The following is a 27,354-nucleotide window of genomic DNA, read 5'->3' as shown; positions in this document are numbered from 1 at the left end:
TTGACTTGTTTTGCTTTCTGACCTGTTGTGTTTGAAGACATTAGAAATGTGAATAAAGTATGTTGGCATCTGTGTTCCTTTGCAGTTGAAAGCTGGTGAGACTTCTCTGATTCGGCTGTCTGATGGGGAACAAAATGTTTTTTGACCTGCTGTGGTTCAAAGATGCCAAAGATACTAAAAATTCACATGTTGAAAGTTAGAATTAGACTTCTATTAAATCTTAATTGGTTGAAAACTTTTCTTTTTTTTAAATTTGAGCTGTCGAGCATATAAAGTTAAGAAATAATTTTTATAATGGAGAACATACAAAATAAATTAATTATGGAGATCGTTGTTACATCACAATAATGCGTCACAGCCTCCGAGTCGATGTATTAAAAACATATGATGGCTTCTTTCTTTGATTTCCTCATCTGTTCTGGGTCAAGATGAGAAGAAATCAGATTATGATTGTTTAAATATGACATTTTATTTATAGGATTTCACTGAAATGACCTTTAGCTTTAACACACAGTAAATAAGAGTTCAGTGTTTTTTGTGATTGTTTTCTTTCTCTCGTGGATCATGAGCAAAAACTTAAAAATTCACATAGCCGCAGTTAAAATGTTATATATATTTTTTTTAGGTTTGTCCGTACTGGAAAAATATAATTTGAGTTGCAGTGAGAACAAAATGTCAAAACATGATTTTGCATGTTTTCATGATTTCTCCTGTATGAATTGGTATGATCAATTCCCATAAGACCTCAGAGGGGATCATCACAGCTCCTTAAACATATCCAAAATGCATTATCAGCATTTTTTTTGTTTTGGGAAATCAGAAAGTTGAGTTTGAATTTAAAATCAGTTTCTGTGTCCCGCTGATAAGATTTTGTTTGAAGTTATTTTTTGATAACACAAAGATGTCCTCAACACAAAACCTCCATTGTTGTTGGTAATTTAATTTCTTTTATTAACGGGTGAGTAATTTTAAATCACACGCTCACCTTATAAAAATAAGTACAAGCAAACATATGATGAGGCATTTGGGTCAACACATCCTAAGGTGATACTGACCCGCCTATGACCCCTCTTCTGATTGGCTTGACACAATGGAGAGACAGGAAGTTTCTACTGTTTTGTTGACTCCTGTGTATTTACTACATGTACAGTAATTCATTTAAGGCATACTTTATGATTTTAATCTCACTTAACATCATTATTACTGCTGCTGGAAGGTGTTTCATGGTTTCACTGCATGTTTGTATTCAGTCTTCATTTGTGTGGATGGAGGAAGGAATGGAAGGATGGATGCATGAACGGATGTCCCTGAATTCAGAGAGAATGTAAAGTAGCCGCTGTTCTCGCCTCAGTAAGTCTCAGCCGGCCTGTCAAACTCGCTGTGACCAGAGTACACAAGTGTGTGTGGAAACTCTTACACAAGCCTCCTTTTCAATCATTCACCCTCTCTGTTTCCTTTCTTCTCATCCTTCCCTTTCTCCTTTTTTCCCATACCTCTTTTTAATATCCACCCATACATCCTTCTATTGATTTTTTTTTTCTTCTTCTATCCATCCTTGTTTTCTTCCATATGTCCTTCGGTACATCATTATCTTGTTCCATACCTCAGCGTTGCTTTTCTTCATCCTTGTTTTTCTCCTCTACCTCTTTTGTGCTTCCTTGTTTCCTGCAGCACCTTCTCTCTTTTTGTTTTTTGCTTCATTCCAATCTGCAGTTTTCTTTTCTTATCTTGTTCCATATCTCCTCCTTTCCTTAAAACATTCTTTTTTTTCCCCTTCCATCTGTTTCCCACTTAATGTCTATCCTTCCAAGTTTCCTGTCATGAATCCTTTCCTTCTGTAGATCCTTTGCTCCTGTATTCAGGGTGCTTCTTGTTTTTCATCTATACCTCCTTCTTCCTTTACTTTCCTCCATACATCCTCATTATTCCTCCTAGTTTCTAATGTACTTTATTTCCATCGTTCTTCCGGCTGACTTCTTGCCTGTCTCATCCTATTTTCTTCCATCCTGCACCTTATTTCTTTTCCTTTCCTTCTTTACAAATTGTTTCTGCATGGTTCCTCCATCTATCCTTCTGTATCCCCTTCTATTCTTCATATTCACTCCGTATTGCCTGCCCTCTTTCTTTTTCTCTTCCATATAATAAAAACAGGTCATTACCTTGCCGTCCCTCGTTCCTCACAGTGTTTACAGCCATTCCACTATTACAGTTGCTGTAGTTAATAATGCAGAAGCAGCTTCAGGGGAGCTGCAGGAACAGTTTTTATTAGACTTTCCTTTCTTCTCGTTTCTTCTCTACACTGTAGCAGTCCTGAAATCAACAGCGAATTGATATTATTGTAAATGCTAACATTTTCATTACTGTGGTTGATTAAGTTAGTATCTGGAACAAATAATGTACTTTTTAAAAATAAAACATGTCACTACTCATTTGTTTGATGAAAGAAACGTAATTGGTTGCTGAATGAAGCAAATAAAATTTTTCCTGATTGTATTTTTGATTCTGATATTCTGGCTGTCTCCCCAGTCTGGAGACATTTTTGGTTGGTCCTGCTGCTAACCAGCTACTAGATGCTTTTTAAGCTCTCTGATTGAGGACCACTCTGGAACTACATCATCAAATACTCCAACCCCTTCCTGTCTTACTGTTATACAGATGTTGATTCTGCACAGTTGTTCTACCGTCCTTAACTTAAGCTTAGCTGCAGAATCTTCACAAACTTTTATCACTTGTTCTCATCGATAGGTGTTCCATGGCAGCACACAGGGGTTCTTGCAAAGTTAGAGTTCGTAGGAGGGATCTAGTAGAGCAATCAGTATGTTAAGAGACGGATATTTCCCTCAGGAGCGGGGTGGACACCAAAATTAGAGCTATAGTGAAGTGATTATTGGGTTCTTCATCAGGTGACAGAACCTTGACTCGAAATAATCACTCTGCCCTTTTGCTTCTTCCTGAAGAGATACGGATCAGTTTATTACGATTTTATCACGTCAGCGTAAAAGTTAATGGCATTGTGATGTGTTCAGGTTCAAATAGCTGCTGTGGTCTCACTCAGCCGCCGTCCATCTCTGTGTAATCATGTCCAGTCAACACACCCAGAGGAGAGTCTGTGAGAGCAGTTTTAGCAGCATAACTGTATTATTTACGACCTGCGAGAGTTGAGTCATCATACATACAGGCTTTTAACGTTAAGGTCGATCAACCTCTCTCTTTCCATCTCTACAACACCCCACCTCTCCTCCTCCCGTCTGTTTTCGCTGCGCCCCTTCTCCCCTGCCCACTATCATTCTGTCTGAAATCAACCCGGGGTGTTAATGGTTATGGTGACGTTAAATATTCAACCTCACAGTTGTTCCATAAACACGACCTGCGATCAGGTGGGCAGTGGTTCCAGTTCACGGAGACCAGGAGGATAATTAAACACAATGAAAAACAGCATGGTTGACACGAGGTTCACTTTATGCCAGCTTTCATGCTGCTTAAAGGTCAGATGGCTGTCGTGCCAAATGATCTGATATTTACAAGATCAGATAGAATAGTTTTGTCATTTTAATTATTAATCATGGAGACAGCAGGGAGATGCGAGCTGGGATTACTGGTTTGTGAAACAAAGGTCCTGCACGCCCCCGAACCGACATGAATGAGCTCGCAATTATGGTCCATAATGGACGCATCGCAAAGAGGAAATTAAACTCCATATCAGCAGGTGGCAGTAGTCTGTATTCAGAAGTCATAATAGGACAGAGGCAGGACTGTGGATATACTAACCGTTGTTACGATAACGCGGCATATAATCTAGTCCATCTCATTTCTGAACTTCAAAATCCTTGTTCTCCTTAAAAATCCTTTTATGTGACGATGAAGCCAAGGATTACTACGTTAGGGATGACACTTAGTAATGTCATTATATGCCAAATAAAAAATATTTAAAGGGAAAGTGACCTGATACACTGAGATGGTACTTAGCTGTTTATTTATGTATATTTGTGTTTTGAAATAATCAGTAAATGTGGAGAAAAAAAACTGCTCAACTTGCCAAAAATCTGACTTGTGGGGCCAACTAATCTACACCTACCCCCCTCACTACTTTGTTCGACTGTTGGCCTCGTGAGTCGTGATGCATATTTATCAGCACCCAGGAATCATAAAATCTCTTCCAGGCACAAAACCGTTTGTCATAAAAGAACCACGTTTCTGTGATTAACCGGCTAAATGATGTCGTTTGAACTCTCTAGTTGCAGCCAGTGTGTTGCGTTCATGTTCGCTGCTTCTGCCAGTGGACTCTTAAATTGCTGTGACGTAAATGTGTGATTTACAGCCGCAGCACTTTAATAAATAGAGTTTTTATTGCGGCGAGAACGCGTTTCCCTCTGACACACACACACACACACAGACACACACACACAGTCGCTAAGGTTAATAGAGTATTTGGACGTGAAGCTCTTCTCTTCATCCTGGTGATGTGTTCCTGCTGCTCATGTTGTCAGAGTGTGTGAAGGGTTTGCTATCTCCAACACATGTCTCATGTGTCTGTCTGTCTGTCTGTCTGTCTGCAGGATTGATAAGTCTACAGTCAGCGCTCTGAGAGCTCGGTGAGTAACACGGACAAAATGTGCCACCAATCACATGAAAGACATGTCATGTTGTCTTTCTTGTCATCCATGACTCAAAACAATTTCCTCCTATCATATGGATCCCCACGTTTCACATGCATGACTACGGTGACCTGTATCTGGCTCTAGCTGTCACATACACATTACATCACCCATTACCAGCAACAGCTGTCAGTGGTGAAGCTCTGGTAGACAGAAAGTCTGGCAATGCAGTGATGAGAAAGGTGGAACACCATTGGAAACCTGCAGCCTGTTAGTTCCCTGTTAATCCCACTGGACCAAAATCGGCTTTCAAATGAGTCAATGTATGGGAGTGAATGGAGCTAAATCATTAAAATGTTCATCTTCATCTACTGATAGACAGAGATGCCAAAAAATATTCCTTAGTTTGTGGAAAAATATGGACAATATGCCAGAAGTAAAATGAAAACATATAATTTTCCTATTGTTTCTCCAACATGATTATCGAATATTATTAAATAGTATTCTTCTGATTGATCCGTTCTGGATTCATGATTGGAACCTGATGTTCTTCCTTAATGAAATGAGATCAGATAGAATATCTAAAGGAGAACAAGAGGACCTTCATTTTTGGCAGTCAAATATGGATCTTACTAAAGTAATGGAAATGATATTCCAGCAGCTATTAATGCTAAGTGGCTATTGCTGCTAGCAGAGAATGGTGCTACCTAAATAATGGTATTTCACTTCAATTGAAACAATTGAACAACAAATATAATTTAAAAAGTTGCCCCAGTGTGGCCCTGTGGGTCAGTGGTGTGTTTTCTACTGGAGGAAGTTTTATGTGTGATGGTGTGTGATGCGCCTTTTCTGCTGGTGAATTATTATACTTCACCATACGTATTATTTTCCTCTTTCTTGGTCGCTCACGTAAAATCATGGAAGTGTCACGCCTTGTTCTTCTGCACTAATAGAATAACAATGACCCACGAGTCCGCCTCATGTACAACAAAGACACAACAGTCCTGTGTGAAAAGGGCTTCAGCGAGTTGTTGGTGTGATGCTGATAAAGGTCAGTGATGTATTTCCTCTGAACCTGACATGATGGGACACGGACCAGGCAGGAACCCGTCAGTGTTGATCCAGATTCAAAGACAGATCTGGGATTTTGTACCCATATTCTTAGAAATGATTGAATTTTTGTAGTAATACGAAAACACGGAGGGGCGGGGCTTGAACTGAATGCTAGGCGTTGTGAAACAATTACGTTCAAACTGGATATATACATTTAAGCTCCCTCTCTTTCTCTCTCTCTCAATCTCTCTATTTACTCTTTTCCAACTTTGGAAAAATTGGAAATATGCAAACATATTTCTGCTGGCCCTTAAAAATCCCTAAAATATCCCAAATCCAAAAATTTCAATATTTGACCTCAATATGTTGATAATAGAATGGATTGTATTGAATTAACTTTAAATAGCAAAAATACTTTTCTTGGCTGCACTGTAATGAAATTACAAAATGAAATGAATGTGATGCAGAAGAGCGGGCCAGTCAGAATCGTGTCACATAATGAACTCGTCTCATTCTTTCTCATTAGTCTGAGAATTGTGTGATGGAGCCTCTGCTAGGATTAATTAGGCAAATCTAATTACTAGATATGGACAGGAGTAATGAACTCTGGCTCTAGAATAGGATAAAATAAAACTGGTTGAGAATTTTTTTTTTAAACCTGCTGCTCATTGTGCAATATGTTATTCCAATTGGGAGCATTAGAGTCACATGACAGTTTAGGTAAATGTACAGCTCTGTAAAGAAAAGTAAATGCATGCAACTGTCCTTCACATCCACAGTGACATCAGAACAATATCTGACTCCCTGAGTGTCAAGCAGTCACACGCTGTCAACTGCAATCTGTAAAAAATAATATGTGCTCATAATACTTGCCAGAAAGAACTGTTTCATTATTTGCAGGGATGTATTGTAAAGGAGGATCATGGGAAGGTGAAGGAAAAGTGTGGAACTAAGATTTGAAAATGAAACAGTTCAGTACCTGCGCTGATTAAAATTCAAAGAGCTTCATCGATAAAATAAAATACTCTATTTCTATTCCCACTGTGTCACAACGTGAGGAAATGGTGCGGCGTTATGTTTTCTTATAGAGCATGTATTATTTATTTCATTTGTAGTGTAATATACATGCACAAGAGGGTGGTAAAGAGTCAAAAGTCTCAATGATTTTAATAGAGACAACAGAAGATATTGTGTTAATGTAAATGTGTAAATCAAAATATGATTGGAGAGTTGTTTTTTATTTTTATTTTAGGAAATAGATATGTCTTTCCTTGTTTATAACTTTAATTGTTACTACACTGCCCCCTAATGGTACCTGTGTGAACTTAAGCATCACGTCATATTCTTTATTATTCAACACAGGAGTCATGCTGTAGATTCAAACAATTTACAGACAAGCCAGAACCAATAAAGTGTTATAAATATCCAAAGTTCTTTTTAATGAAGTACTTTGCAGACAGAGGATGCCAAATTTATGCTACATTTTACAGTTTGTTTTAAGTAATAGTTTAGTTTATGGTCTTCTAATTTACTTCAGTTTGATTCCAATTACATTCACGACTGCATCCTGATAAAAGTCCTCAGTGTTTACAGGAGCATCGTTCTTCTCTTCTCTTCTCTTCTCTTCTCTTCTCTTCTCTTCTCTTCTCTTCTCTTCTCTTCTCTTCTCTTCTCTTCTCTTCTCTTCTCTTCTCTTCTCTTCTCTTCTCTTCTCTTCTTTTCTCTTGATTTCCCGTGTTTCCATCTGCATTTTTCTTCTTCTCTCTTCTTTTTTTCTCTCTCCAGTATTCCTGTTTTTTTCCATCTGTCTCTTCCTTGTTCTCTCTCTCCCTGCGATGCTGTTATTTTAATGGTCCCTGGAATTATGAGAGAGACAAAGAGAGCGAGTATTACAGAGAGAGAGAAAAAGGGAGAGAGAGAGAGAGAGCGAGAGAGAGAGAGAGAGAGAGAGAGAGAGAGAGAGAGAGAGAGAGAGAGAGAGAGAGAGAAAGCAAGGAGGAGAGAGAGGTGTTGTGCTGGACTCTGTTTGAGCAAGATGTTCAGTCACCAACAGCAATGCAACGATGCTGCACAACCACTGGTGAGTCTGGCATTTGCTCCATCCTCCAAATGTGTGTGTGTGTGTGTGTGTGTGTGTGTGCATTCGTGCGTGCGTGCGTGCGTTGCATTCATTCTTCAATATTACTTGAATTATTTTTTACGAAACAGTGGACTTATCCTGTCAGGTGTCTATTTTCAGATGCTGATCACCATCAGGCTGCATGTTTTTCTTCTCGGTTTCTGTGGTTGCATGTATTATAAACAATCAACAACACAAACAGCTGGTAAACAGCTTGTAAACAGCAGATGCGTCACTCTGAACTGTTTATTTCTGACTCCACCTGATTTTACAGGCAGAAAGTAAAAACACCTGGATAGACAGATAGATAGATAGATAGATAGATAGATAGATAGATAGATAGATAGATAGATAGATAGATAGATAGATAGATAGATAGATAGATAGATAGATAGATAGATAGATAGATAGATAGATAGATAGATAGATAGATAGATAGATAGATAGATAGATGGATAGATAGATAGCAGCGTCTCTTCTTCTCCTGATGCTCTTCATGATTCCCCCACTTTGCCTGTTTATTGTGATGCTGATGGCGTGGACTCAGCCGCCAGCTGGCGAATGCAATTAGCCTCCCAAAAAGAAAAAGAGTGGCTGCAGACGACATCCCTGCAGGTGGATTAAAAAAAAAAGAAAAAGAAGATCTTCAGGAATCACAGATTTATTCCTTTTCAGTTAGAGCAGTGTTCGCCTGAGGCGGTGTGTCATGTGACCATCTAGTAGTGACATATCTTGGAATGTTGGAACCTCAACGGTCTCTCCAGCAAGTTTTTCCTGAGGGTAGGTCTGCATCAGATGGATGGTTCATCCTCTGGTGATCAGGATCAAACGAAGACATTACATCCAAAGTCAAACTCATTCCCAGATCGGTTGAAAGACTCCACTATCAGTCGTTCTCTCAAATCCTAAAAAATCCTGCATAAAACAAATGAGATTTATTTTTACATTCAGTAAAAGGTCAAAATGAAGAATTTAATGATGTTTTTGTAGAAATTTCAGTCATCATAATCGACAAAGGAGAGCATCAGTTCCTCACAAGCATCAAAAGTTTGAAAGATTTGCTCAAAGAAAGGTCAAATGAATCATGACTGGTTCACGTTGTCTTACTGCTAACTGGTTGTTAACAGGTTAAAAAAAACAAACTGATCCAAGATTGTGAACTTTGTAAATGTGCAAAAGATTTTTTATTTTTTTTTAAAGTTATTATTTCAATTCAGTTCATTTCAATTCAATTTAAAAAACTTTATTTGTTCCCAAGGGGCTTTGCCAATGTAATACTGTTAGCCATTCATATCCCTGTGAGCTGAAGCCTCCAGTATTGAGTGTTGTAAACAGGAGAAAGTCATTCCACTTTCATCTGAGCCCAACTGGAGGTTTTCCAGGTAATTTTCCAACATGTAAATTCATGAAAAATGCATTTTCTTTTCAAACTCTGTCCCATTGGGATCCAGAGGTTCTTCAAAGCTGTTCATTAAAATGTAAATTTAACCCTCAAGTCACTCTCCCAGTCTACAGCAGTTTCACACACTGAAACATTTATCATCAGCTTCATGTTTTAACCATTCAACTACAAATTATTTAGGAGTATTGATCATTTCCCAAATTATTCATCAGCTGTTTAATGAATTCCTATATTCTAGGAGAATGGTTAATCTATTACAGGATTTTACATTAAATCCTGACGTTGGGTAAAAATCTATTCACGATGCTGCTATAAGTGGGAACAGACAGGATTTCAATATGATAATAATAGATGAGTTTATTTGCTACACACACCAGGAACTCTTATACTGGAACTATTTTTCCGGTCTTGCCCCCAGATAATTCCTGCGGTGCTGACAACCTGTTAGGTTTCTTGCTGTTTCCATCTGTGGCGACAACAACTCCAGAGGCGTGTTGCATTGTGGGAAAAGCCCAGAGGAATGCTGAACATCAGCGTATCGCGTTAACGTCAATATGGATTTGTTGATGTGATCGGCCGTGACACGCAGCTGTCAGCAGAGATAACGACCCAGCTGAGATTCTGGTCAAATGTGAAAGTGGATTTATTTAAAATGGGAGCTTCAGATGGCGCCGGATCACAGGATCACAGCCCCGACAGCGTGACCTTTCCTCTCTCTGCAGTTTCTGTGTCTCCTTCCTCTCCGCTCTTGTCCTCTTCTTGTATTTCAATGACCTTTCTGTTCATTTCTGGAGCTCTAAACTCTCCCTCAGGACTCAGAGTCATTTTCGTAAAAATGAATTAAATAAACTACATTCGGGAAACATTAAAAATTCACCAACAATGCACAGTTTACAGATATTTAAAATATTTAATTCAGCAGTATTTTTGAACTGATTTCGTTTTGGTTTGGTGGATGATTTTCGAATGAAATATAAGAGACGCATGAAAACATGAAAGTCTGATCTAATGACCTAATGAAACAGGTCAATGAGTTTCTTTACAATGAAACTAATGAATAAAAGGAGAATTTAGACAATTTATAACTACATAAAAGAGCCACATTCCTGATATTTCTGTAGTATTCCTCTAATTTTCCTCTAATCACGTACTGTTTTGGTCCTCATCCTCGCCCTTCCTCCTGTTTGTCCTTTATGAATCCAAATTAATTTAACCAAACTGACATTTCCTCTGAAAAGAGATAAAACTGGAGCTGCCAGAGGGCCGGGGGCCACGCGGGGAAGAGGGTGACCTTGTGTGTGGGGCCAGACGAGGCGGTCAGAGAAAGAAAAAACAGATTAGAGATAGAGTGTGACGGCAAACCTGTGGGTTTTACATACTATTTCATTTATTTAATCATGTTTTATTATAATTAAATAAATTCCTTAAGATTCTTTGGAGAAACGTCACATCAGTATCAGTAATTACATTATTAATGTCTACAATAGAAGCTGGATTTAGCTTTAGATGGCAAAAATGTGTCATTCAATCAATAATTTACATTTTTTTAACCATCTTATCTTGTTTTTTCCATCCTTTTGCTTTTGGGTTTTGGACTCTTTGGTTTTCGTTTCCCTCTCATCTGTGCTGTCATTCACGCGTTATTCCTCCTCTAACCTGAAGATCCATTACTGTTGATCATTCCTCGTTCATCCGTCGCTCTGACACCTCAGGTGGAGTTCTGACATCTTTAATTAAAACCGCCGCTGTTTGATAATGAAACTTTCACCTTCCCGTCACACACAGAAGACGCTGAACGTCGTTCATCTCAGCAGGAAATGAAGATCAACTCAGGTCTTCACTATTTAGAGGTGTTTTAATTTAGAGAGAAGCCAGCTGTTCCTTCGGTTCCAAAAATATCCTCTCTACTCAACGTTTCTTTCGCGTCTTGATGTTGGTTTGAGGCGCCGAATTTGTGATGTCGACATGGTGTTGGAGTGAATGAATGAGCGTCTAAGTCAGAAGTTTCAGTCAGGAGTTGGTGGCAGAGCTAAAAAAGCCCTTTTTAGTTGTTTGATTGCTCACGTTTCCTCCTGAAGCGCCTCAGCTGAGCCATCGCATGAGTTTTTATTTTAGTCACTTTTTGATTTATTTTGATCACCGTCTCCTTCTAAGGTCTGCTTTACTTTGCATTTCCTGTTCTGGTTACACCTTCGTGGTGCCTCCAGTTGTTTTTTCTGTGTATTTAGACTCTGTGCTTCCTCCTCTGTTTTCCAGTTCGTCTTCATACTTTGCATCAACCCTTTCAGCCCTTCTGTTCTTGGATCGCTCTTATTTCCTTGATCCAACCGGTTTGTTGACTTTGGATATTTGTTACCTGCTCCTCGTTGGATTATGTTACATGCTGGACTGCTTTAAGACTCTTTTCTTTTCGTTCGAGACTTACCAAACTATCTACATCTTACTCGTCATAAGACAAGTTATTTCTACAGGATCAAGGCTGAAGGAAAGCATCGACTTTGGACTGATGTTAGTCTCCTCTCTGCTTCACCTGAGACTTCAAACGCCTGTTGGATTTCCTTCTGCCCAGGAATCTGAATAGTTTCTCCATGACTTGATGATTTTTCTTGCTTTTTTTGTTTGTATTTGCAGCAAACAGGAACTCCTGACGATCCCCAATGTCCCCGTCACAGACTGTCCCCCATCTCCCCCACGCACTGCACCCCCCACCATGAAGGTATCACACACAATAATGATGATGCTATGAATTGTGAATGACTGTGGATTGTCTTTGGAGTTGATTTAAAGTTTTCTTTCATGCTGTCCAGATAAATTCAACATTACGTTCATTTCCAGCTGCCAGCCCATCTCTTCCTGCACAGATGTTTCAAATTAAAAGTCTTTGCTGTACCGTTAACATTCGTCTCTCTGTTTCCAGTCGGCTCATTTTTTCGACACGATGGATAAGATGGAGGTAAGAATTTCATAGTTTTTACATGCTGAAATATGGAAGCTGCAGTGTGTGTGTGTGTGTGTGTGTGTGTGTGTGTTTGTTTGTGTGAACAGTAAAAGAACAGCTGGGAAATATTGATTTTATAGCCATGGTGAAGTTTCTCCTCCTCTACAAACTAAAATAGCTGAATTCATGTAATATTCATCAGGCTGTAAATCAGCGATATTGTTACCATGGGAGCGAAATAATTAAACATCACATTCAAACTCTTCCTTTCAAACTTAAAATGTCAGCCTGGCTTATTTATTTGTCTCCGCCAAGGAGGTCACGTTTACTCCAGCGTCCATCCATCAACTTAACCGCCTTCTGTCAGGACACAAATAAATAAGATGAGAGGTTTGCATTCATTTGATGAATTTGTTTTCATTAAAGCTAATAATTGTCCACAACGGCTGCGGTAGAAAAGCACTCAGCGGTTGTGTTGAACGTCCGAACAAGCTGTTGGTCACAGACGTTCTTAATGCTTCTCCTCTTCCTGACGCCGACGCAGCAGGTACCAGAAGCTGCCGAGATGAAGACAATCCCCCAGAGGCAGAAGGCACGTCTGTCCATCTGTCTGCCCTCATGTCATCCCCTCATAGCTGTGATTGCCTCATTTCATCTGTTTGTTTGTTTGTTTGTTTGCTTGTTTTGTTTGTTTTTTCCAAAGTGAAGGACATGCAGCTCTCTGGTGTGTCTGGAGGGTTTTATCTTTTAATCTCTGGTCACTATAGATGTTTTCACCATTTGTAGAAAGACAGGAGAAAAGGAGCTAAGAGCTATCCGGCTGCTTTTTGACAGGGTGGTCTGTGCTCTAAAACTCACCAATGGTCACTCTTAAAAATAAAAAACTAGTCGAGCTGCCCTCTGAGATGCTTCTCCAGCAGAGAAATGGGACGTGGCCCCATAAAGGTGACCCTACTAGAAACGTCTTTTCACGTCAGGAGCATCTGTGCATGGACGGCCCTCACGTTTGACACTCATTTATCAGTTCCTACATGCGTGTGCATAAACATGGTGGTGTCACATTTTCCCTGCCGTCTGTTTCTCATGCTGTTGCTGCTGGATTGTGATTGGTTGATCACAATCATTGATTGGTTTGATCTCGTCTCCATCCTCCACCCGTATCGGCTGTGTGTGTTATCGTCTCGTTTACAGCTGCTGTCTTTCTCTTTCAGGACGACTACATTCCTTATCCCAGGATTCAGGAGGTGAGACTCAACCCCGCCCCACATTAAACCGCTTCACCCACTTCCATTGCATTGTGGGATGTACGGTTTTGATGTGTGTGTGTGTGTGTGATGCAGGTGTTGGAGAGGGGCGGGCCGTACCCTCAGGTGATCCTACCTGAGTTTGGAGGCTACTGGATCGAGGATCCGGAGGTTCCTCCTCCTCTCGCTTCACCTCCCATCTCCGTGGAGGTCAAGGAGGAAGACAAGGGAGAATTGGGAGGAGGTCAGGAGGAAGGTAGACCCCCAGTGGATTATGGGTATCGGCTGGAGGAGATCAGCGAGGCGGCGCGGGCGTACAGGAAGCACTTTCTGGGCAGGGTGAGGATTTTCCACCAGATCTAACAGAAATACAGTACAAATCTACACCTGTAGAAGTATTACAAAAGTACTCAGAGAAAATAGTCAAAGCGGAAAGTATTTTTACGAGTCTCTGTCTCTCTCTTTTACTCTCTCGCTCTTTCAGGAGCATTTAAACTTCTCTTGCTCGTCCAGCAGTTTGGGAAATCTGCTGCTGTCTGTTAGGCACGAAGACGAGAAGGACCAGGAGACCCTCCATGTTATTATCAGGTGCACACACACAGACACACACACACACACACACACACACACACACTGGTCTCAGATAGAGGCCAACAGCTGTTGGGTTCTGGACCAGCTTCAGATCCTGAGGTTTGTCTCTTCTGTCCCTTCAGGTCTCGGTTGAAAAGCATCTACCACAGATTGTCGCTGACGGAGCTGCCTGACATCCCCAGTGTCCCAGAGTTAGCCAAGGTACTGGCACACATGAGCCAACTGGGTTACTTCCAGTTTGTTGTCATCAGTTCCTCGAGTTCTGAGCTGGGAAATGTCTCTAACCAAACCCAACCCTCAAAATCCTGCAGACTTATTTCCTGTCACACAGGTGTAGAGTGTGGTAGATGGAAACTCGCTGCAGTGTCTGTGGTGCAACTCATGTAGACGTCTTGCTATCCTAGCAGTGCTAGCCTGGCGCTAACATGTATATTATCTTATATTATTCTTCTCCTGAAGCTGCTGTGTGATGAAGCAGTCGGTCTGCGCTTCAGTCCGGTCCTCTACCCGAAGGTGAGCTCAGACAACTCGAACACAACCTCAGAGGACAGACGAAGGAGAAATCATGCTGGACTAACGTTATTCCATCCGTCTGTCTCTCTCTCTCTCTCTCTCTCTCTCTGCCTGTCTGTCTGTCTGCCATCAGGCGTCGCAGCTGATCGTGAGCTACGACGAGCACGAGGTCAACAACACCTTTAAGTTTGGAGTCATTTACCAGAGATTTGGACAGGTGGCTCCTCTTTCAGATCCTATGAAGTAATGGCTTAATGAAGTGTTTGTACTGTCATAAGTGTGACGAGGCGTTCACGTGTCCTCCAGGTGTCTGAGGAGGAGCTGTTCAGGAACAGCGAGGAGACGCCGGCGTTCACAGAGTTCCTACAGCTGCTGGGAGACACGGTGGAGCTGCAGGACTTCAAAGGGTGAGAGCGTGAAGCATTAAAACCGGTTTCATCTGATGTTATTAGAGGTACAGAAAGGACTGGGATCAGGTAAATGAAGCCATCTGACATGACAAAGAAGAAACTGGCCCCCTCCTTGTGACCAGGTTTCGGGGGGGTCTGGATGTGTCCCACGGTCAGACGGGTTCTCAGTCCGTCTACACCATCCACCGACAGCAGGAAATCATGTTCCACGTGTCCACCAAGCTGCCCTTCACCGAGGGAGACACACAGCAGGTGACGCCACGTTAGCGCGATGTGATTCTGTAGCGGCGTGCGATGTGACGATGGCGTGACGTCACGGCTTTCTCATCCAGCTCCAGAGGAAACGCCACATAGGAAATGATATTGTGGCAGTGGTGTTCCAGGAAGAAGCCACGCCGTTTGTCCCGGACATGATCGCGTCCAACTTCCTGCACGCCTTCATCATGGTGCAGGTGGAGGAGCCCTGCTCAGACAGCACCTCCTACAAGGTAATGGCAGAACGTTTCCCCATTTTTCTTACTTTGTTTATGTTGTTTTAGTTTGAAGAAGTCAGCGTTACAGTTTTCGAGTTGGGTGTGAGAACTGATCAATAACTCATTTTATGTTTACCGATTGACAGGTGTCGGTGACAGCCCGGGAAGACGTACCCCCGTTTGGCCCGCCCCTCCCAAATCCAGCTGTTTTCAGGAAGGTGAGAGGAAGAGGAGGTCTGACTCAGCTTCAAGACAAATATGTGTTTTGAAGATACGTTTGAACCTGGTGTCCTTCATGTGTTCAGGGTCCAGAGTTCAGAGAGTTTCTTCTGACCAAACTCATCAATGCAGAGCTGGCGAGTTACAAGAGCGACCGCTTCGCCCGCCTGGAGGTAAAAACACCACAGACTGGTCCGGTCTGAGGCAAACAAAGGTCAAAGGACCAAACCAAATGTCACAAACATCAAAATGCACACAAAACAACAACAACAACAATATTAAATATTATTATTATAGAGCTTCACAAGAAAAAAAATTGAAATATATTAACATTTCTCAAATTTATTAGGCTCTGTCAAAATGAAACATTAACAGCATTATTATCAGTTTTACAAAAAAGGAGCAAATCAACACATTTTATTGCTGAATAAAAAGATCCATAAGAAACATTAAATTAAACATTAAAAATATGAGTGAAACAGTGTGAAGTAAAAACATTCAATACGTCCCTCTGCTATGTGGAGGTTTAGAAATATAAAGAAGCATAAAATGGAAATATTCAAGTCATTGAAACTTGTAATGCAGTTCATTATTTGAGTAAATATAGTAGTTTGTGGCGTTCCACAGGGCTCAGTCTGAGTCCTCATGTTGTTTTCTATCTACATGCTACGTCTACATGTGTGTTCTGTAGGAGCGAACCCGGGCCGCCCTGTTGGACACCCTCCATGATGAGCTGCAGACGCGATCCCAAAGCATGCTGGGACTGACGTCTAGTCTGGAGGAGGATGGGCGCACTGAGAATGGACACGCCCACGGAGGTCTGTTGGAGTCCATCAAGGTGTGTGGTCCTTTTCAGCTTCACTTCAAGATCCTTCTAACTCTGTACGGAAAAGACCTGGAACTCCTCATCAAAACTATATTTATGCAATACTTCCAGAGGGCAATGCGAGGACGGAGTGTTTCCATGGAGACCATGTCAAGGGGTGGAGCTGGTCTGCCCACCAGTCTGAGTGGGGGGGGCCTAGCACACATCAGCGCTGAGGTGAGCAGACACAGTGGCCCCTGAGGAGGGTTGGGTTTAGCTCTTTTAATAATAAACTTTATTAAAGTCTATTATTAAACCTCGACGTTGTTCTCCGACTGTCTTCCATGTTTTCAGTGTAACGTCAAATCACCAGTGAAGAGGCGTTCGGGGCTTTTTCCTCGGCTGCTGAGCGTCGACAGCCAAACCGAGAAACACAACCAGAAAAGGTAACATTTAAATTTAGCTTCAGACGCTGCTGCTAAAACCGGTTTTTGAGGCTTCAACACATTAAACGCTGGTCAGTCTCCCCAGTGAGCAGAGGAGTTTCGACAGCTGCCATCCCACACTGGAGGTGAGGCCGGAGCTGCCGTCCAATCCCAGCTCTCCAGAGGCGGGACATCGGGACAGGTAAGTGATTTGTGACTTCCTGTTGTTTGTTCTTTAGTTTCATTTCCTGCATTTACTCTCTGTAGTTTTATTAGACACATTTTATGACAAAGAAGGTATGAAAAATTTAAAATTAAACAAATCAGGAACCTGGATGTCATTATGAATCAATATATCAGTTTAATCAAATCAGGACTGCACTCAGTAAAATCTGGATCACCATCAGATCTGGATTATCACTATAATTTGTAGATTTCAACAATGTGAATGTGTTTTTTTAACATCACAATAGTTTAGTGGGTTCTTCTCCAGAGCGCATGCCTCCAGCAGAGATCATGCTAATCCTGGATTAGCATTTGCATCCTCATCCAGATTCACACCAAAAATTTATTCACATGTTTTGTTCGTAACAAGCAGGATTCACATGAAGAAGGAGAGCAGCAAGATTTCCAGATCAACGTCCAGCACCTGCAGCTTCAGCATCCCTGCAGACGACACACACCTGGTGAGGAGGACCTCAGCTGACCTTGGCAGGATGCATTTTAACATTATCGCTAATCTGTCCTGTGTTTTTTGTCCTCGTGTCGCCCAGGCTGCATCGGCGGAAGGACAAAATACAAGTCCACTCATCATCTGTCGAAGCCCCACAGGTCCACACACACTCACACACTCTATTACTAATCCCAAATTGCGTTCACGTATTTTTGTTTATATTTCCGTTTCTCATCCTTTTAGAGCTGAAGAGTAAAAACTCTCCCAGATCAAACCTCAAGTTTCGTTTTGACAGGTTGAGCCACTCAGCTTCGGTAAGTCTTACATCATGAATGATGCCCAGCATCAGGACCGCTCATGTTTGAAGATCATCGTGAATCAGGGGTGGATATTTTTTTACTTAGATCAAGTGAAGGGCCACCATTTAGGCGTCGGCGTCCAGTCAGCACCCCTGTTGGAATTGAAGGTGTTTTGTGATCTTTCTTGTTGTTCTCTCACCCGTCTCTTCTCTCCTTCTGCAGCAGGGCCACTAATCTTCGGGGCATCGCGGGAGGTGCGTTTGTGTTTTCCGTCAAGCCACATTAGTGACATTAAATGAATGAATGCATGAATGATCTTTGTTCTCCCGTCTTCTCTCAATTTCGATTCAGACCGACATCGGCCTCCAAGGATGTACAAGAGGAGGAGGAAGAGGAGGACATTCAGACACTGATGAAGATTTTTTTTTTTTTAACAAATTCATTCACATCGTTCCGTCGCTCCATAAGTATCGACAGATTCATCTCCGGCGTCTCCAACATGTGTCTGAACTCCTCTTCTCGTGTCTCAGGTTGCACCTCCTCGCCTCCGCCCCTCCCACCTGACAAGCAAAGGGAGTGGGGGGTGGAGGTGACGGGCTTTGTGTCAAATGAACGTAAGGGCAGAGATTACATTACACTCTTGTCTTTAGTGTGAATGCAAAGGAAATAACATACCCATAATCCCCAGTTTATCTGTTGGCCCCTCCCCTTTTTGTCACCTGAGCGTCAGTAAAGATTCAGACCCGCCCCATCGCTCCTCCCTCTACGACATGTGCTCCATCCCATTTCATCCATCGTGACGCCACAGGCAGGAGCGCAAAGCCCAAACTGTCTGTTTTGAACTGGTCAAACTTTATTGACGCAAAACCAGAGACAAAAATGTGACATATATTCATAATATTTACACATGTTTGTATGCAAAAGGGGGTCAAAATCCCTCACTGGCTTCCCGACACCTCCAGCGTCACCTCCACCCTAAAATCCTAGGAAGAGGTAATACATAAACTTTAAATAAGAACAAATTCATATCAGCATCCCAGTCCTCCTTTAGCTCCACCCACTTTTGATGTCATGAGGTCCGCTTCTGCTTCTGCACGTCTGATAGGCTGCTCTTTAGCTCTCTGTGCTCTCATTAGTCTGCGTTTTTTCCAGGCGAGATTTAGCTCATGCTTTTATTTTTTAAAAAGGTGTAATCAATATCTTCCGAACTCATCTGGGCTTTTGCAAATGAAGATTGTACCGATAAAACCTTTATGATTTAAAACAAACCCCTGGATTGTTTCGGGGGAAAAGACACCTCATGTTACGTTTCATCTTTATGGAGGTGAGGGGGTAATGCCTGAAATTAAATTTTTGGGTGAACTCTTCCTTTAGGGCTTATTTTTCTTCACTGCTAGGACGTTCAGAAAACTGTGACACCCTAATCAATTATTCATAGCGTCCCTACCATTTTAATGTTAAGCTCTGCTGAGGCAATATTTGCAATAATCATTCTTACTCAGATGGAAAATAAAGAAACGATCTGTCTGTAAATTCATTTCTACACCACGTTTGCAGTGAATCTTCCTCTTCATTTTTGCTCTGGATCCGACAGAATGTACGTTAATTTATTTATTTTTATGTGTTTGTACGTTTGTTTCATCACACTGTGTCAAACCTGGAACATGTTCAATAATGGAGTTTTTTTTTTTTAAAAAAAGAAAAAGATGTTTACATGAACATCATACGTGTTAAAGGTTGATGTCAGCAACTGTAAACCTGCAAAAACTAGCTTCACTGCCGTCTGATGCAAAAAAAAAAGACAGTAAACGTGTTTATTTGCACTAAAATGACACAAAGCTCTGTGGATGTTAGATATGAACATAAATGTGTACAGTTGAAGCAGAACACTGAATATGAACTCGTCTGTTCGTCTCGACCGTCTCGATTGCACTGAAAGCACAAAATCTGTTCCTCCTCCTCCAGGTTTGACTGCAGGTGTAAATCTCTTCTGGGCTGAGATTATTTTGAAAAGTGAGGGTAAAAAAAATTTATTTTGAAAAGGCACGATAAGGAGGAACTGGCATAAATACAAAGATGTCACTGTGAGTCTGTTTTCTGTTTTTTTTTGTTCCACGTCGTGATGTAAAACTGAGATTACTGTGATGAGGACGTAAAAATATGATGTCATAAGGCTTCTGCATTTTTCTACATTGATTTCTGGGTTTCATTCCTACCAAAATGTTAATTTTCTGCACTAATAGATTGAAAGTAACCATTTATGAAATGAGAAAAATCAACATTTTGAGGCATCAAATTAATAAAATTCAAAATGAGAACTTTTTCGTTTCATCTGAGTGCAGCTTTTTGATAATTAGTGTTAACTTTGGTGTGGTTTTACAACATGAGGTAAATTCTTCTTTACTGGATAATGTATAAATCCATTTATTATTTAAATATTTCAGCTGTTGCAGAATCTTTTCCACCAACATTCTTTAACACAGATCAAGTGCCAATCTGTCTCGTTACTGAAAGGGACCTTCAACATGTCATCTTTAAATAAAAAAATATATCAAGATTTAGATTTAAGGGGACGGTTAGGATTCACACCCACTTGTAGATGAATGATTTCTTCTCCTCTAAGATTAACCTCCTATTCAAGTGACTGACAGTCAGAAACTGACCTGACAGGATGGCAGAAAGACGGCGCCACAAGTCAGCTGATCTTTTACTAACTTTATTCATGTTGTTTCATCGCTACACAAGACTCATCAGGCTGCGTTCACATCAACCGGATGAAGGGACTCTATATTCTGATTTTTCGCCTCGATGCGACGAAAATGCAATAACTTTGAGGTCTGACCTAAAAACAGATTGACGAACGAAAACTGATGCAGATCAACTGATGTCAGTCTGTTTCCAATATAGTCTCGTAGTCTCGGGGGTTTCTTCATAATTTTTTTTTTTTTTTGATAAAAAGTGTGAGCCACCACTTTAGTAACGGTAAGCGGTGGCGGCGTCACCAACAGGTACGACATGGTCCCTGGAAGATTTATTTAAAAACAAAAACATATGTGATCCATACAGACAGGAAGTGTTTCCGTCCACACAGCAGTCTCATGAACAACACACACACACACACACACGCAGATGGTGTGAAAACAAACATCCCCACATTCAGAACGCCAGGCCTGGAGGGAAAATAGCGTCTATTATTATTCCTGTCTTTTTTTGTCTGTTTCTCAAGAAATAGAATAAAAAAATAAAAATAAAAACATCAACTGTGAACAGTTTTGGATCTAAATTCAAAGAACTGATCGCGAGTCGATATGACTGGGGTTCAACTTTCGTGTTAGTCTCCTCCACAACAACACAGGAATGATTTATTGATCTGCAGAACAGCTGTTTACGAGGAGATACCGATGAGATTTCAGGGATTCCTACGACACTCGGTTACATTCTGACAGGATCACAAAGCTGGGAATTACTCTCACTGTTAAATATTAGCACAGATATTAAATATTTAGGAGTGTGGATGGTTGAGGACGGTAGATACACACATGCATGAGTCCAGATGCCCAGACAGTTTTCTCCAAGAGAACACTGACTTCAGATCTGTTTATGCTCGGCGTACAAATGGATACGGATGGAATCTGCATTCGTTCTGCCAGCATTCTAACGAACGCGGTAACAGAGGCGACACCGCCGGATGTCTGGACAGCAGGTTCGCCATAAGCAAGATACAACAACAATCCATGAACAAGATGAAGAAAACGTTGTTGGCTCTTCACTGCCATCCTGTGGATGCATCAATGTCTACATGACAGATTGTACAAAGTGGGCGCCGAAGACTCCGTCTGAAAAGGGCATCTCTCTTTACGTCTGCAGAGGGAGTCGAATTTTCAAAAGACATGAAGAAGTACCACCATTTATGTTTTTTTTAAAGCAGGGATCGAGCTCAGACCCATGAACATCCCTCCAGACTCAGCAGGGAGTTCAGGCCGCTGGAGGAGGATTCCTGTGGTGATTGACGCTGATGGGGGGCTGACATTGTTTACTAATGTTTATGTGGCTGTTGTGGGGCTGATAAGTAATGAAAGTTTCATATCACAAAAAAAAATGACCAAAGATAATTTACCGATGAACACGGTGGTGCCTTTTGAAATATTTTGAGCGTTAAGGAGTAACAAGTCAACTTTTAACCGACTGCATGATGCATGAAGTCACGTCTTACGGGGCCCTTTGACCTCCATGCACCTGGTGGGTCTGAAGTCTACCACAGTCCTGCGAGCACATAATAAAAAAAAAAGAAGACCCAGCCAAGGGCTTCGATCTGCTCGGACATTGTCTGTTATTCAGTTTCAGGCGTCCGAGTCGCTGCTTTCGCGACTGATCTCGATCTGCAGTGATGGTAGGCTGTCCAGTCGGCTCTTCTTCATCTTGTGGGTCAGACGCTCCTGCTTCTTTTTGATCATGGCGCCCCACACCTTCTGCAGCGCCATGTCGTCTTCCTCCTCCGCTTCCTCTCCCTCTCCTCTAACACCTTTTCCCCTCTTGCCGCCATTCTGCCGTGAAGAGATGCCCGAAGAGCCGGCGCTGGATCTGCGCTCGTGTCCTCCGGCGCCTTCGTCCTTGGCAGAGCCCAATCTGCTCCAGAGGCCACCTGCAGACAGGAAGTCAGGTGACTCGGTTAAAAAACAGATAAAAACATGACAGCTAAAACGCTTTTGGATGAATCTGTAATTTTTGGGGTTCACCGCTTCATTTTATCTGGCACCTAAAAATATCCACAAAGTCAAATATTAGCCAGGTGAGTTCCACTGAGATCAAAGATCTTTTTCTAATCTCTAACTTCCATTTTCTCAAAGACAAAGACAAATACATTAACTTTGTATGTGAAAACAACGACAGGCCTGAAGCAGAAAATAGACATCCAGTTAAAGTTAGAATACAGAACATGATGACTTTTTTCTGTTTCAGTCAAAAAGAAAAGCAAGACTTGTCTCTGTAGTAAAATCCTAATGAGAGATTTTTCTGTTTAATTTGTTGAAGGACTCTTTTTAAGATTTTCTCAGACAGTGCTGATATCACAGAAGAACATCTAGTTTGAATTATCCTGTCCGTGATTATTTATATAATCACAGTGGACCTAAAATAGAACCTTGAGGGACGCCTTTTTCGCTTCAATTTTGACATAAATTACAAAACGTATGAAGGAAAAACCTTGTGATATAAATACAGTCATGGGGGTTAATCCCTTTAAGGCTGAAAGCAGACTGCGAAGTGAGGAAGATGAGAACATACTTGTCTTTCTGTCTTTGGATGAACTGGGGAAGACGCCTCTGCTGTCTTTGCTGACCACGCCTAACCTGCGGTGCACATCTGTGGTTGGTTCCCTGGCTGGAGGCGCGCCTCTGGTGGAATCAGGGGAAGGAGAACGTCTTCTGTCTGGAGAGAAGCGTCTTTTTCCCAAACGTTGCCGGACATCTACAGACAAGAGTCGATGAACGTTGAGTTTCTTGTAGAAGCAGCAAAGATACTGACACAGGATCGAATCGAACGGTGTACCCGTCTTTCTGCTGGTGTCCACCGGAGGGAGCTGTCTCTGCTGGGACAGTCCTTGTCTCTTCTCCTCCAGCAGCTGTCGAACGTCCGTCACCTTGGTGGGTGACGGCGATTTGGTCCTGCTCTGTGATGCCGAGACGCCGATCCTGTTCCTGCTCATGGGAAGAAAAAACAACAACCATGTTAACGGAACACGTTAGCTAAGATTAACGCCTGTGTTGAGACTTTATAAGGAATATCTCTCTATCAGAGTAAAGTCTGACCGGATGCTCTTCAGGTGGGTGTCCAGCTCGTCGGCGTACATCGTCATCTTCTTGCTCTTCTTCGGTGATGGCGTAGAGATCATCTTCAGCTCCAGGTCGTAGTCCATCTCATCCGATTCCGACCAAGGAGATGGAGAACGCTCCTTCCGGCTGCGGAGCCCCTGTCCAAGCGAGCGTGAGCCGCCACTCCTTTCGTTTCGCTCTTTGTACTCCACCACCCTGTCGTCCGAGTCCATGTCCTCATCGCCATCTTCGTTCTCATCCTCCTCTTCCTCCTCCTCCTCTTTGATGGGCTCTTCGGGCAGGTTGACTAAGTCAGCTGAGGGCAGAGAAGAGTGGCCGCATTGTGAAAGCTGCTGGCTGAGCATTGGCTAATTGATGTTCGTCTCAGCAGCTCTTTAAAGCATCAGGAGAACTTCTTGACCTGCTGTCTTGCTTTTACCTGAGTGGCGGTGTGTGTACGGAGGGGTGTGTCCCATGCTGTCTCCAATCAGAGGCTTCTTACTCTTGATGACGTCTCTTTGGATCCGCCGGTTGTGATACCTTCTCTTCCTGAAGAGAAGGAACAAAAAATTTGTAATGACCATAAACTAAAAGTCCCGCTCTGACAGACAAAAACAGCGTGACGCTCACCAGGAGTTGCTGAGGATTCCCTTCATGCCTCCATAGTTTGGGTTTCCATATTTCATGTAGTATCGGCTGCGACGAGCAGCGCCCAACTCCTTTTTATCATCTGCAGACGAAAACACAACACAAATGAAGTTCACCAGAAACACTGAAGGTCAAGTCTTTCTATACCTCGACGGTATATTTACATGCAAAGAAAACCTCTACAACACTATACTGCACCAATAAAGATTATACTAAACCTTAAATGATTACGACTACCACTAGAGGAAATATTTAAGTTTCTTTTTAAAAGTGGTGGGTGCAGAAATCTTCTGTTTTAATGTAATTTTGAGTTATTCAAATACAATTGTCTTGATAAGGTCAGTTTAAAATGTATTTGACTTCATTTATTTCAATTAATTTAATAAATAAAGAGTGAATTAATCACCCCAAATTAAATGACTCTTAAATAGTTCTCTTAGGACTAAGTTTCAGAACTTGTCTGGGTCATATGACCACTGTCCTCAGTAACTGTGGTTTCATCTGTACCCTTGTCCTTCAAAAAACCTGTGTAGAGGTTGTGTGTGTGTGTGTGTGTGTGTGTGTGTGTGTGTGTGTGTGTGTGTCTGTTTGCTTCACCATGTGTGGCGAAACGTAGGAAGAGTTTGTTTCCTTTGAAGGGTTTGATGGCTGGACGCAGGTCGTTTCTCAGCAGAGACTCTCTCTCCGGCCCCGACAGGTCATCCATCTGAGAGACATCGATCAGTAATTGGAACGGATCAATAAATCCAATCAGTGTGTGTTGGAGGTACTTGACTGAACTCTACCTGACTGCCCTCGGCCTTTCCCTTCTGCTCCACTTCTCCATCACTGTCCTTCACCTCTTTATTCTTCTTTGCCGTTTCTTCCTCTTCCACCTCACCTTCTTCTTCGTCATCCTCATCTGACCTTTGACCTCGAAGATCACCTAATTTGTTAAAACAAATCAGTTTTCCATAAAATTCTTCCAATATGTGCCTTATCATCAAAATGAAAACTATTTTATGTATTACAATTCCACACGCTCACATTTAAGCTCAGGATTTGTTTATTTTATTGTTAAAATTTACACTTGTTTTCCTACTTCTTTATGCTTCTGCCTGTTTTCTGTGCTACGTTCCTGTCATGTTATCTCATTTTCTACAAAACACTGCTTGATGCTTGAAGACCAAACAGACCCCACTGCATTGCACATCACCAGTTGCTAGCGCCTCACACAGACTGACCTTTGCTTTGTTTATCGGGCCGGTCGGATCCCTCTGGCTCCGTGGTAACGGCCTCCGTGTCAGGCATCCGGCTGCTGTTGATGAGAGCTCGGATACATGTGTTGTCATCAAGCCAAACCACGTTACCTGGGGAAATAAACGTGAAGCGTTCAGACACACAGAAGCGGTACTCACCTGACGCTGAGGCTAAAAATCATGGTGAACTCGTATGTTACACTTCAGAGACGTGCTGGTTGAAATCAGATCAATAACCATGAACTCTGTGACACCAGTATAAAAAAGTGACAGCCAAAGAGAGGAGGAGGTATTTGGAAAAATAATTTGCTTGATAACGATTTAAATTAGAATTGTGTAATCTACAATTTTAACATGTTAACACGTTTAACTTTCAAGTGTAAGTGTGTGTGTTTTCCACTCACAGGATGTGTCATCAATCCACTCGATGTGTGCTGGAGGATATTCCTTAAAATATCCAAAGACATCCTGTGTGCTCATGTCATCCACACCGGCCACGTGGATCGCCTCCATGCGCAGTTTGGGAATCGCTTGAGCACAGATTCAACAAATAAACAATAAATACAAGCAGGAGGCGGTAAACAATCATTCACTCAAGGCAGTTTCTGATCTCTTACCTTTCTTCATGGCGTCTTTATCCAGAAAAACATTCTGCTGACTGCTGCTTTCCTCCCCACAGAAATGGAAACGTCTTGCTCGTTTCTCTTTCCTCTCAATCGCCTCCTAATGAAAACACACAATATAAACACAGATGATCACAAAGAGAACTATTTAAGAACACACTGACGCCAAGCAACAACTTTACAGAGAGTAAACTGCCTCTGAACTTATAACTGAAAGATTATATAAATGAAGGTAAACAATGGACGGAAAACTTTTGGTATTTATGTACCTTTGAGTTGACATCAATCCCAGTGATAAATGCTCCAGCCTTGTTCTCGTATCGCCGGCTCGTGTCCTGCAAAACATAAATCAGCTTTTGTCATTTGTAGACAAGAACCTTCAAACAAATATCAGGAATATGTCTCCAAAAGGTGAGAGATTGAGTTTATGTACTTTTTTATTAATCAAAAATCCAACAATATCAGAGGCTCATGATCATGATTAAATCTATTTTTTCGTGGCCTAATCCTCCTTAATTCTAATTCCTTAATTTCATTCTAATATATGTCTGAGCAGCATGTGTCGATAATGCCGATGAATCCTCCGTTGGACAAATAAAAAGCACCATTCTTCCAGCTCACTTTGTAAAACTGATGGTGAGATGACTGCATGTCATCACGATAACTTCCGTGAGGAAGCTGCCAGCAACAAGTAACTGAAATAAACGAGCAGCTGCTCAAAAACGATGGTATTAAATCATGCGAGTACGTGTTTAAAGTAATTAGCCTTTAATAGCTAGCTACGATGCTAACAACCACTTCCCGGAACAAGAGCCGGGAGTTGTAGTTGCTTCACGCAGATACTTGGCGCGGTTCCTCGGTCTTGAGATAACGCCAGTCCCCGGTCTGAGAAGGCCTCGTCCGGAGACTTACCGGCAGTAGCTCCTTGAGGGAACGATTGACTGATACGTCCTCCGTTACCAGCTCTCCATCCTCCACCTCCATCGGTTCGGCTTCGCGGACATCTTTGTCAGACTCGGACTCTGATTCGGAGCGGTCCGACCCGCTGTCTGATTTCACAGACACCCGTAAGCTGCGCACGGCCGCCATGGCGCTAGCTGCGTGTGAACAACGGCCGCTGTTTTTCCCCCTGTTGTTTCCTCAGCCCGGTAATGGTTCCTGTCGTCTGACTTCTTCATCTAGTAGTGGCTGTTCCGTTTCCGAGCGTTAGCGCCCCCTGCTGGAGATTTTGTACGCAGCTCATACCACGAAAATTCTTCTCCTTTCGGCTTTTCCC

General features: G+C 41.9%; 2 protein-coding genes across 7 annotated transcripts in view; one reads left to right on the top strand and one right to left on the bottom strand.

Moving 5' to 3' along the window:
• rap1gap2b (RAP1 GTPase activating protein 2b) overlaps positions 1 to 20,316 on the top strand; it is a 20,657-nt gene extending 341 nt beyond the window's left edge. Inside the window, exons 2-25 of one of the 6 annotated variants that reach the window (XM_068330792.1) lie at positions 4,557 to 4,592; positions 11,801 to 11,885; positions 12,087 to 12,122; positions 12,652 to 12,699; positions 13,319 to 13,351; positions 13,448 to 13,690; positions 13,836 to 13,939; positions 14,065 to 14,143; positions 14,402 to 14,455; positions 14,589 to 14,672; positions 14,762 to 14,862; positions 14,988 to 15,117; positions 15,198 to 15,353; positions 15,485 to 15,556; positions 15,644 to 15,730; positions 16,249 to 16,395; positions 16,495 to 16,599; positions 16,717 to 16,808; positions 16,885 to 16,989; positions 17,386 to 17,473; positions 17,561 to 17,618; positions 17,704 to 17,774; positions 17,982 to 18,013; positions 18,111 to 20,316. In XM_068330792.1, coding sequence (XP_068186893.1) covers positions 4,557 to 4,592; positions 11,801 to 11,885; positions 12,087 to 12,122; positions 12,652 to 12,699; positions 13,319 to 13,351; positions 13,448 to 13,690; positions 13,836 to 13,939; positions 14,065 to 14,143; positions 14,402 to 14,455; positions 14,589 to 14,672; positions 14,762 to 14,862; positions 14,988 to 15,117; positions 15,198 to 15,353; positions 15,485 to 15,556; positions 15,644 to 15,730; positions 16,249 to 16,395; positions 16,495 to 16,599; positions 16,717 to 16,808; positions 16,885 to 16,989; positions 17,386 to 17,473; positions 17,561 to 17,618; positions 17,704 to 17,774; positions 17,982 to 17,993 — 2,026 coding nt within the window. In that variant the 3' untranslated portion in view covers positions 17,994 to 18,013; positions 18,111 to 20,316. Of the gene's footprint in view, positions 1 to 4,556; positions 4,593 to 11,800; positions 11,886 to 12,086; positions 12,123 to 12,651; positions 12,700 to 13,318; positions 13,352 to 13,447; positions 13,691 to 13,835; positions 13,940 to 14,064; positions 14,144 to 14,401; positions 14,456 to 14,588; positions 14,673 to 14,761; positions 14,863 to 14,987; positions 15,118 to 15,197; positions 15,354 to 15,484; positions 15,557 to 15,643; positions 15,731 to 16,248; positions 16,396 to 16,494; positions 16,600 to 16,716; positions 16,809 to 16,884; positions 16,990 to 17,382; positions 17,474 to 17,560; positions 17,619 to 17,703; positions 17,775 to 17,981; positions 18,014 to 18,110 lie in introns of all 6 variants that reach the window. The other 5 variants (XM_068330790.1, XM_068330789.1, XM_068330788.1 and 2 more) reach the window with 5 other exon arrangements.
• Positions 20,317 to 20,780: 464 nt separating this feature from the next.
• On the bottom strand, positions 20,781 to 27,238 carry ncbp3 (nuclear cap binding subunit 3). Its single transcript, XM_068330793.1, has 13 exons — positions 26,991 to 27,238; positions 26,348 to 26,413; positions 26,073 to 26,178; positions 25,860 to 25,985; positions 25,441 to 25,566; positions 25,003 to 25,142; positions 24,815 to 24,923; positions 24,200 to 24,299; positions 24,009 to 24,118; positions 23,567 to 23,885; positions 23,307 to 23,455; positions 23,043 to 23,225; positions 20,781 to 22,401 (listed from the first exon to the last, which is right to left on the bottom strand). The coding sequence occupies exons 1-13, from the start codon at positions 27,165 to 27,167 to the stop codon at positions 22,100 to 22,102; spliced, it is 2,013 nt and encodes a 670-aa protein (XP_068186894.1). The 5' UTR covers positions 27,168 to 27,238; the 3' UTR covers positions 20,781 to 22,099.
• Between the last annotated feature and the right edge of the window lie 116 nt (positions 27,239 to 27,354).

The sequence above is a fragment of the Antennarius striatus genome, chromosome 13 (genome assembly GCF_040054535.1).
Source record: "Antennarius striatus isolate MH-2024 chromosome 13, ASM4005453v1, whole genome shotgun sequence".
In the NCBI taxonomy this organism is placed as follows: domain Eukaryota; kingdom Metazoa; phylum Chordata; class Actinopteri; order Lophiiformes; family Antennariidae; genus Antennarius; species Antennarius striatus.
Note: the sequence above shows the minus strand (reverse complement) of the source record. Positions and strands in the feature narration are given on the sequence as shown.